Source organism: Anser brachyrhynchus (genome assembly GCF_964034855.1).
Source record: "Anser brachyrhynchus genome assembly, chromosome: 5".
NCBI lineage: Eukaryota > Metazoa > Chordata > Aves > Anseriformes > Anatidae > Anser > Anser brachyrhynchus.
This window is the reverse complement of record NC_137699.1, coordinates 33,055,587-33,066,933: the sequence shown is the minus strand read 5'-3', so window position 1 is coordinate 33,066,933 and position 11,347 is coordinate 33,055,587. Positions and strand designations below refer to the sequence as shown.

At 47.7% G+C, this 11,347-nt stretch overlaps 1 protein-coding gene across 1 annotated transcript; it reads left to right on the top strand.

The window, feature by feature from the left end:
• Positions 1-8,002: 8,002 nt before the first annotated feature.
• On the top strand, positions 8,003-10,252 carry CHAC1 (ChaC glutathione specific gamma-glutamylcyclotransferase 1; the record flags this gene model as incomplete). The annotated part of the gene is made up of 3 exons (XM_080592298.1): positions 8,003-8,239; positions 8,332-8,367; positions 8,536-10,252. 3 exons carry the CDS (start codon positions 8,003-8,005, stop codon positions 8,965-8,967), a joined length of 705 nt encoding a protein of 234 aa, XP_080448424.1. The 3' UTR covers positions 8,968-10,252.
• Between the last annotated feature and the right edge of the window lie 1,095 nt (positions 10,253-11,347).

The following is an 11,347-nucleotide window of genomic DNA, read 5'->3' as shown; positions in this document are numbered from 1 at the left end:
GCAGCCTGAGACTTGACGCAATGCACCCCACCGAGCCTTGTTTCCATTGTTGTGCAGGACAGCACAACTGTTCTGCCACATGGCTCAGATTTTGCACATGGGACAGAAAAGAAACTTGAAAAAAATAAATAAAAAGCAGTAAAATACACGTATGTCTGTTTTTGTTTTTCAAGCCAAACAACCGGAGTCGCTGCCAGTCCGGAGACAGACCAAAATCATTACTTCTCTTAAAAACATAAGCTGTCTCATTTCACTAGAAAAATTCAGTTCCTACATGGACTGCAGCTGCACTTTCTGACCTCCATAGGGTCTGGAAGCTTCACATCTCCTACACTGAACAGAAAGAGGCTTAATTTGGAAATGATTTATCCTCATCATCTTTAGGAGTTAAGTATCTGAGAGTTACGATCTCCCCATGATGGAAGTGATAACACCAAGCTGTCAAAGGCTGCTACACAAACTCAAAGGCTGCAAAGCGTGGAGGGCACCAGGACCACCCGTGGAGGGGTCACAGCCACCACACACACCAGCTCTGGCCAGGCAGGTGCTTTCCTCTTCTGATCTTGCGCGTGGTCGAGCATAGGAGCACAGCGCCCATTACCAGCAAGACACAAAGTCCAACAGCCACTGAGTCCTTTAGAGTACTCTCAGCTGCCCGGCCCTGCAAGTTCTTGGTGTCCCCACACACAAGAAGGTGGCAGGGACAAGGCTGTGCAGAGCAGCACGACTGGCACCCAGGTTACAGGCAGGAGCGTATGTGACTGTAGAGAGATGCTCAGGAGGGGACCTCTGGCCCACAGCATGGAAAGGACGGGCTGACAGGCTGCTGGGCAACGTTACTCATGCATTTGTGTTCCAGGCTGAATGAGTGTTTCTGCGGAACCTGTGCACATGCAAGTCCTCCGTGCCTGCTGTCCTGGCACTCAGCTTTGTCTTCTGGGGCCTCACACAGAGACAGCCTGATCTGACACACAGATGCTCTCTCTGAATTAAAGAGCTGGCAGAACTTGCTTATCATATTGCTAGGGCACCACAAGGCAGACAGGCATCACTTAGCAGGTGTGCGAGTCATTTCTTGGCTTATTAAGTGTCTTTTTCCATAACATTTTGTTCTAAGTAAATATCATTGTGCTTTAAGGTGGTGATCATTAGTGTGTTCTGCTCCTCATCTTGAGGAAGAGCACCAGTAATTAGTAAAGGACAGATCTTCAGGTCTGCCGAGCTAATCATGGCAAGGCTTAGCAAGGGAAATAGCATACCTAGGTTATCAAGCTATAGGGAGAAGAAAGCAGGCTTTTATTTTGAGACAGCTGAGAACTAACTAACCAGCCTAAGTGGACATGATTTCAAAAATCACAAAAGGAGTAGAGTTACTGTTAAGCCAGAATCTCTCCTATTAATACCAGAAAACCAAACACATTGGCTCACATACAACACATCTACAGCTATTTTTAAGTATCAAAGCAGTTCTCAACACCAGAGGTACTACAATACCTCAGTACCAATACCACAGTACCTCAGTACCAGAGGTACTACAATATAAAGACAAAAATTTTCAGCTGCTTGCTAGAGGAACTCTCCCCAGGAATCACAGTTCTCCTCAGGCAGAGACATAGTCTTAACGAACACTTTTTTTTTCCAGGACAGCCATGTTTAAAGCAAAGTCTGCCAGTATTTGTCACTAGCAAAAAATCTGCTTGGTATGATCTACCTCTCAGGGTGATTCCTTAGGTGACAGCAACCAGACTTTTTAGCAATTTCAGGGAAAAGCAAATCACATTTGCTTATACAACAGCATGAAACATTTTGTTTGCATTAAGCATCACATGTGCTATCTCCTTCACTCGCAGCAACACTTATACATTCAAAACAGTGAAATGCAATGTGAGACATACTTACACATAACAAAAACCGTAACAGAGAAAGAACCCAATGAAGGAGGAGCTTTCTATCGACATAGCTGCTTACCTGTCTTTCTCCACACAGATCTCACATGGTGAGTGGCTGATTAATTGCTTTGAGTGGAAGGGCAACACACATCTTCCTGCCCTAGAGCAACCAAGGACCTAAACATAACCACCACTAGCCTCCTTTCTGCCTTGTTAAGGATTTGGATGAGTTGAGCAGTAGCTGGGGCCCCTTTCTCCCTCAGATGAAGGCTATTAGTAACTGCTGCAGGTGCAAAGCCCTTCTCCTGGCCACAGCAAGGAGCAGCAGTGCTGCTGAGGAGCTGGCTGCTCTCCCTGCAGTAGTGCACACTGGGCTCTCCCAGCTGGCTGGCAGAGGGAGGAGGTGGTTCCTGTTTGTGCTGCGTGGTCCCATTCCAAACTTCACCCCTGTGAAGCCTCTTGTGCTGTTATTACGTTTGGGAACCTGCTGCTCCCCATCTTCAGAAAGCAAGCCAGCTGGTTCCGGTCCTTTCTTAAAGTTTGGTTACAGACCTTGTTGAAGTTCACTTTTTCGCTGGCAAGTAGGACATGAATTTCAACCTGCTGCACACCCCTTCCTTCAAAACTCCAGACAACACTCTAACACCATCTGGTTTGGGGTTTCTCAAGTAGGTGAAATGGTGCTTCGGGGCTGCATATGTTCTGCAACTCTTGCTTTGCTGTTAGTACCTCATTTGGCTGCTTCTGGACCCTAAGTTTGGGCCTGCTGGAGGATTTGTGGTCATCCTCTTGCTGGCAGCATCTGGGCTTTAGCAGAAAAGGAATCTATAACATCTAGGCCTCAGATGAACAATGCAAACAATGCTTGTTAGGGAAATCCTGTGATGATGTGGGCAAGAACAGCTGCAAGCAAGTCAGGTCAAAACTTTATCACTGTAAACTGATGAAGCTTTTCTGACATCACAAATCTCCAGAAATTCTGGAGCTTGGTTCCAACTGACTGAAGCTATATTCGGGCTATTTCCTGTGATGATGGAAACTTTCTGTTCTTCAAATGCATTGTCTTTCATTTTCTATGTTGCATTTCATTTTTCATGTCTCAAATATGGGCACTGCTTTCTGTTTTCCAGTCATGTGGTGCCTGCCCCATTTTGATATATTTACATTCCTTGCTTATGAACTCTTGCTGCGTCTGTTCTTTCACCTCCCTTGACACGCGCACAGGAGCTCTTAGATCTGTGCTTTTGTTTCAGATGTGGCAATTTTTTTTATCAGTCATAACAATCACCATCCTGTTTGTTATTGATTTGCATCTAAGCCATCTTGATGCTTATACCACTGCTTGGAGTCTCACTTCTTTCTTGATCCATTTTTTTATTTGACTAGAAGGCTTCTTACTGAGTTTTTAATCTAAAAAATTCTCTAAGCTCCTGCAACAATCCTCCACACTGTCTCCTCAGTCTCTGCTTACTATGTCTGCCTTTAACCAAGATAAAATCCAGTCTGAAACTGAAGTTCTGATTCCTTATGGAGAAATTCTTTATGGACCAGCACTGGGAAACCTCAGCAATCAATCAGCAATAAGGAATGTGACAGAGGCAGGATGACCAGAGCCACCGAGGCCAGCCCCTGCCAGCAGGGTCAAAACTGCCCACAAGCTCAAAGTGGAGCTGGGTTCTAACTGACTGAAGCTATACTCAGGCTATTTCCTGTGATGCTCCTGAAATGCAAACTTTCTTTTCTTCAAATGCATTGGATGGAAAGGTACAGTGGGTAATAGATTTAACCGATAGGCATCACATGAGCCCTGTTGCAGTTAAATCTAGATAAAGTGGTTCCTTTGCTGTTGCTGGTTCAACTGGGGAAGTAAGGCTGAAATATCAAAAACTTGCTGCTCTACAGGTTAGGATGTTCTTGTCGATCTCCAGACTATGCCACTCATGTCCATCTAATGCTCATGTACTTCTGTGCCAATCCAGTTTGAACAACAGCTCCCTTCTTTCTCTTTCTCCCTTGGTCACCAGGATAAACCCCATGATGTAAAACAGCCCTATTCCCATTTACACAAGCTCAAAGTGAGAATGGGAGGGGAAGCTGGCAAAAAACATACTGCAGCAGATCACTTCTGTCTATAAGACCAAAAAGCCAAAAAGACGACGACGGGTTTTCTTCAAAGGACTTCTCAGTAAACTACCAGGCCACTGGGAACTGATAGCACATGAAAATGCTCTTTGGATCAATGGATTACTTTTTTTCTTTTTTTTTTCCCCCACATGTAACTAGTTCAAATACTAATCAAGTCTGTCATGACTTAAAACCCACTCCTACCAGTAATCTTTGGGATATGAATCGGGCACACTGCAAAAACAACCATCATAACTGCTAACAGTGAGAGCTGAATCAGCCATAGGACTGAAGCAGACCAGCAGCAGCTGAAGTTCTGTCCTGCAGAAGAATCCTCCAGACTGCTAAACTTTTATTACCGTTGATATGCAAACCATCTAAACATGGAGATTTGTTTCACTGCCTTGTTTATCACCTGTACAGGTGCTTTGTATACAGTTTCTTCATTGTCCTGGATACAGAGACTTCTGTTTTTTAGCCTGGTGTCCCTTTAGTACTGTATCTCTTAGAGTTTAGGGTTGTTCTCTTTAAAGTACTAGTAAGTCCTTTGCCATTTGTTCTTCTTTTTGCTCAGGACTGTACTTACCCCCAAGAGTAAAACCAGTTAGCAATGAAAGTGCATTCCCTTCAGATGCAGCAAACATCCAAACACACCACTGCCTACTCTTCCATGCATCATTCCTGATCCCCAAGCTCTTGTCTGGAAGCTTTGACAATGCCACTTCTGTATTTGCATGTGTTTGAATCAAGGACATCTGTGTATTGATATGTGATGTGTTCATATCTGAAGGCTTGTAAATGCTATAAGAATTGGATTCAACAAACAGAAATAATGGTGATGCACATGAATATGGCAACGTGCATATCAGAGGAATGGTATTGATTTACATCACTTGAAAATGTTTGTGGCATTGTTTGAACTTCACCTCCAACCACAATAGCTGTAATATTTACTGAAGCCTCAGGGAAAAGGGACATATTTGTTTTTTAGAATCTCATCTGTTCATTGTAGAGAGAGGAAAGCGGTGCCAAGCTGATGGAGGAAGATGTGGTATGTGAAAACAAAGCAGCAGTCCTCCTGTCCCCAGTCAGTACTTGCTGAATAGAAGAACTTTCGGGAAAACCCAGTGCGTGTCCTCAGCTTATTGAATCAAATAAGTGCCCGAAATGCAAGACGAAGCTAATGACGGTTTCAATCCACTGTTATGTGTCATGCCAGCCCTGTTGTTGGTTCCTCCAGCTCTGTGGTGATTCATTGTTATCCTGAAAAACAGGCAGCTCTGGCACTCTGTTAGTCACCTGGCACTAACATGGAGAATTGCTCTGGGGAAGCACAGCACATACTGCTAAAGAGAAACTAGGCCTTCCTTTTCCTGCAACCTAGGAAAAACAGTTTCAGGATGCAACAAGTAAAGCCACAGTTGGCTTTTCCTCCTTCCTAAAGGTTACCAAGCCAAAATAATAACAATTGCTTAACGGCAGGGAGAATTTTACATTTTTTTATTAATTAATAGAGTATGACCATTATCTTCCATTCATTTTTCCCTTTGTCACTTTTAAACTGAAGTCTGTTTTTTTTCCATCTTCTTTTGTTTCTCTCCTGAAACTACATCGTGTTGCTTAACAGTTAACTCCATTGCTGTGCCACATCCTCCCTCACACCTATTTGAGCATTCCTGTGGTTTAGCTTGGCAGGCTGTTCTCCTTGCCTTATGAATGCAAGCTCCAACACTAACAGACATTAAATCCTCCCCTTAGCATCCACCTGCTCTCCTTAGCTCTGTATGCTTTACTAACATAGCCACATCTCCACCATCTGCAAGATACCTCTTCTGCTCAGCCCCAACAAAGATGAAAGCTTAAAACCAATAAAATTCTTAAAGTCTTGCTGCATACGCCACAATTTCAAAAATAGTCTTTCCCCAGGCTGTGCTCCTAATGATAGAGCAATATCCCAAAGTCTTTACACAAGAAAACCAGGGACTTGACTTCAAAAGGAGTTTCTAACCTCGTACCTAATTGATCTGGGTGTAGCAGCACTGAAGGGAGCAGAAACCTGTAGCGTTTAACTGGCATGGGTTCTGAATCAGGTCCCTAAGGGTTTTTGCTTTAGGCACTGGCTCTTGACTGCAGATCTGGCCTGGCTATGCAGCAGAGTCTTTTAGAAATACCATTAAGAACGCACTGCAATGGAAAGGAGATATTTTTCTCCCTTAGTCAGTGAGCATGCAGTCACTTCCCACTAGTGTATTTTTTCTTTATGCAATTTTCCTTAGCTTGTACTAACAGATATTTGTTGCTTCACTTGCAAGACTGATGCATATTCCAGCTCAATTCTCAGATGGATAAAATTCAAATCCTGAGGAAAGCTGAAGAGGCTAGACTTGTTTTGTTTTTACTGGTATCACTAAGAACAGAACCTAGCAAGAGCTTCTTCACCTTATCTTTTAGGCTCTGATTTGTCTGTCGCTGTTTGTGCTTTTGCCTGATAAAGGTAATGCAGCTACGGCCGAACGTTTCAATACTTTTATTAACTACGTACTCGGTGTTTTGCTCAAATTGCCTTGATGTTAGCAAGAAAAATTTCCAGAACTAAATATGAAAAATACACACTTCATGCAGTGGGACACAGAGGGCTGACTGAATCCACAGATGAAACTGGTTTCATTTGATTGAAAAACCACAAGCGTGTAACTTCGTGGGTGTGCGGTGTGAAGGGCTGGGAGGACTCAGAGTTGCCCCCATACCTGTGAGCCTGAGTAAGATAGGGAAGGTGACCGAGCAAAGCACAAGTGGAGAGAGTGGGAGAGGAAAATTAAGGAGCTTTAGGCTTTGTTAAAATTGACCTTGTGAGGGGTCATCCAAGGTAAGTCAGAGAGCCCACCATGCAGGACAGGGGAGAAGGGCATGCGACATACGGCATGGTAGGCCAGACGTGGCAGCCACACAGTCAACGTCACCCACAGTGAACGTGGCAAGGCGCAGGGAGCACCCACCACAGTGTGCGCGTTGCAGCTGGAACACCCTGTTACCTGGAACGGGAAGGTGGGTAATGGTTGGAGGGGATCCAACAGGAAACTAAAGAAAAGACTGCATCTAATCGTTCCACGCAGTCTATTTACAAAGGACAAACACAACAGTGAGAAACACTTGTATATTGCCTCCACCCCCAAAATGAACAACCCTGTGATTTGTGCCCACCTCCTGAGCCATCAGGACCTGCCTAAGGCTGATTTGCAGCTGGGTCTCCAGGACACGACCCGAACACGTCGCAGGGCAGATAGCTCTGGGCCCATCCCCGTAACTCACAGCACCTACCACCAGCCCACGCTCCAGCCTGGGTGCAGCACAAGGGGAAACACACTCAGTTTGCCAGGATCTGCACCATTTCCTTGCCTTTATGTGGATTTTATCACGCCGATGCCCACCTATGCACCCGAGTCTCAGCCCTGGTGATGTCAGGAGCCGTGGCTTCACCCGTCTGATGCTGGCTGCTCGCTGTGCAGCAGCCGCTGACCTCGGACGAAGGCAAGCCAAGGCGTGCGCTGCCAGCCCCTGAGCACTCCGTCACTCTCCCTGCCCCAGTTTCCCTCATTTTCGCACCGCCCCAAGCGCAGGCAGCTCTGCCCAGCAGCCCCCACACCTCCGCTTCCACACCGAGACGTGGGTAGCCCACCCCTTCCCTCCCAGCCTTGGTGTCCCACCATTAGGACGAGCACCTGCCCCACGGTGGGAGCCGGGCCCCCCCTCACAGGCGGCTAACGGCCGCCGCTCCCCGCCTGACGCAACCCGCGCCCCGCTTTGCCCCATGCGCGGCGAAACACCCCGCCCTCGTTGCATCACCCGCGGGGCAGCCCGGCCGCGACCAGCCGAGCCGAGCCGAGCCGGGCCCGGCCGCCAACCGGGGCCGTGCGGGGCGGGGCGGGGGCCGCTCCGGCCTTTAAAGCGCGGCGGCGGCGCGTGCCGCCTCAGCAGCGCCCGGCGCCGCCATGAAGCGGGACCCGCAGCGCCCTCAGGAGTGCCCCGGCCGGCCCCAGGGGCAGCCCGAGCCCCCTCCTTCGTCCCCCGCTTCGTCCTCCCCGGAGCCGCCGCTGTGGATCTTCGGGTACGGCTCGCTGGTGTGGAGGCCGGGCTTCGAGTTCACGTCGCGCAAGGTGGGCTTCATCCGCGGCTACAGCCGGCGCTTCTGGCAGGGAGACACCTTCCACCGCGGCAGCGAGAAGGCGGTGAGCGAGGGGCGGCCGTGGGGGGCGGCCGTGGGGCGGGGGGCTCGGCTGGGCTCGGCTGCTGACGGCTCTCCCTCTGCTCTCTCCCGCAGCCCGGCCGGGTGGTGACGCTGATGGAGGATGGCGGGGTGAGTACGGCACCGGCTGGGGGCTCCCGGGTGGGCTCAGCCACCCCATCCCTCCCCTCCGTGCCCTCGGTTCATGGGGACCCCGGGGGTGAGGCGGGCTGGGGGCTGCTGGATGCGCCCACTTCTATCACTGCCCAACCTGACCGCCCCGCTCCATCTTCGTTGCAGGCGTGCACGTGGGGTGTCGCCTATGAGGTCTGCGGGGAGCAGATCGCTGCATCGCTCCAGTATCTGAACATGCGGGAGGCTGTCCTGGGGGGCTACGACACCAAGCTGGTGAAGTTCCACCCGCAGGACAAGGATGCAGAGGAACCCATCCAGGCTCTTGTTTACATTGCGACCCCCCAGAACCCGTCCTACCTCGGCCCAGCGTCTGAAGAAGACATTGCAGCACAAATCATGGCCTCGAGTGGTTGTGCTGGCCACAACATAGAGTACTTGCTGAGACTGGCAGACTTCATGCGCTACTTCTGTCCTCAAGCAGAGGATAAACATCTCTTCTCCATCGAAGAGGCTCTTATTTCTATCCTCCCCTGCATGTGCCACACAGAGGAGCCCCTAGAAGAAACTTCAAGTGTCCCTCAGAAGACCAAGAGCTGAAATGAAAACATCTTGCAGGGTTTCAGTGGAAGGGACATAAGGAAAAAACAATAGGGACAGTCTTAACTCTGAAAAATATACCAGACTGAGTGAATGAAGGGAAAATAGCAAGTAGGTGGGGAGGGAGGAAGTGGAGGGGCTGTAAAACGTGTTTGCTATAGGACTTGCAATTAGGACCTGTTACACTCCTTACTTGTAGCACCAAGACAGTCATTGCTGCTTTCCAGGTGGGAAGCAGGGGTCTTGGCTGGAACTTTGCTCTAAGACTTGCTTTTGGGGGTCAAACCTGAAGCATTCATCTTCTTAAGAGGGAAAAGAGGCTCATTGACTTTGCACTTTTTTTTTTAACTTTGAAGACTAGTTGAGCAGGACTTGACTGGGTTTTAGCAGTATATATGCAATTCTACCTCAGGCAAAAAGCTGTTTGTGTCGTGGTGACTTGGGCAGGTTCTGCCAAATTCCCCCCCCTCCAGTGCAATATTAAGTGAACCTTGTCTTAAGTGGCCTCTGTAGGCTCTTGTGAATCCTACTTCCTTATGTTGTAAAGGATCACACTAATGCACTTATTTTTCTAAACTGTTGTGTTGTATTTATTTATGTTGCATATCCCCTTAGGAGATATGTCTGAACTACCTGCTTATGTGCCACTGTGTGTGTAGTCCCCATTCAACCTTGCAATTGTGCCTTTTAGTTTTAGATCAGTTTTATGAGGAGCTGTGGCTGCTTTAATGACAGAAGCTTTTCTCCAAGCTTCACTGACCTTGTGCTGCTACAAACTTAACTGACTCCATAAGAAATGGTCCTGTCTGCGTAGGAATTCTGTACTGTCTGGAGGAAAGCTGCCTGGATGCAGCAGCACTTTAACTAGCCCTGTATTAGATAAGCCTCTTCTGCTTCAGGGTAACATGGGTTTCTGGAGAAGCATTTGAGGGTTCTAGTTCCACACCTAGAACTGAGTCTGTCTGGTCCATCTTTACTTGACTGCAAAGGACCGTCACCGAGCATACTTGCAAGCTTGGGAGTTCCTGAAATGCCTGCTCTATCACGTGAAGCAGAGGTACTGCTGCAAGCTCAGACTTCTCAGCTTTAAACATACTAACAGCTTTAAAATCCATAGTATTTCGAAAGAAAACTGCTGCTACTACAACTAGCAAGAGAGCTGACCTCTGGGATGTTTGACTCCTCCCAAATACTATGTTTTTTAATAAAAATAGGGAATGTTTATATTACTGTGGCTTATATGTATGAACTGATGGTGTGCCCAGTAATAAACTGACAAAGTAAATGACTTTTGTACTTTTTTTCAATTAGTGATTTCAAATTGATCCTTACTTTTAATGTGCTTGGCTCTTTTTTGTTTTGTTTTTTTAAACTTAGCTGGTAATGCTGCTGTAGCCCCCCCTTTTTTTTTGTCTCATTTCTGAGCAGCTTCCCTCAGCTGGACCTACTAGAAGATGTACCTTTGAATCTTTCCCTTTAAGAAAAGTGGGTTCAGTCATTTTTCTCTTCTCAGCTTCCAGCTCTTGTTGACTCTGGAGTACTAGTGCTGACAACAAACAAGCCAGCTCTCCTGACTGTACAGAGCAGGCACGGAAATGTAATGCTCCGTTGGCAGGACAAGGGCCTTTTGCCTGAGTTGAACTTACCCTTGCTGTTTCCAAGAAGTAGTAGTGCAATGACAAGAATCTACCACCCCCAGCTGGCTCTGCTGACTGCAGTGGAGGAGAGGTGTTTTTTTTTTTCCTTGTCTTGTGCAAAGTTGCTGCATACAGGGGTAATGGGCAGCTGCCCTTCTGCCTGATTTCTCTTGTTACCAGCTGCTTCAGCACTCATAGATTACAGTATATACCTGTACTGCCTGTCTCAAGACAGGAGTGAGGGAGTGAAAACTAATTGAAACAACTTAATTTACCACTAATTAAAGGCAGGTGCATGTTTTGGGGGGGCGGGGGGGGAATAGTCTATAGAGAAAACTGCACTTTCCCTGTTCCATGGATGCTCTCACTTCAACTGAGCAGCTGCATCTTCCCCCCTGGGGTGCAGCTGCAGAAGAGCAGAGTCAGCCTTCAGCTGAGAGTAGGCAGCAGAAAGCCTGCTCTCACCTCTGCTGCTGTTAGCGGTGCCCTTGTTGTGTGACCTCGCTGCTTTGAGCAATGTTCTCTGTTTGGGACCATAAGACAGCTTTGCAATAACTCCTAATGCCTTTCTGGAGATGCTTACATGTACAGCTGGGGGTGTCCTGTGAGAGAAAGTGGTACTGCAGCTGAGGGGTATTTTTATTTTTAAGTCAGTCCTTTGGGGAGAAACCCCCCCATTCTCACTCCCAGCTGCAATGTTCCTGGCTCTTAATTGCTTTGGTCCTCACCACGATGGTCTGAAA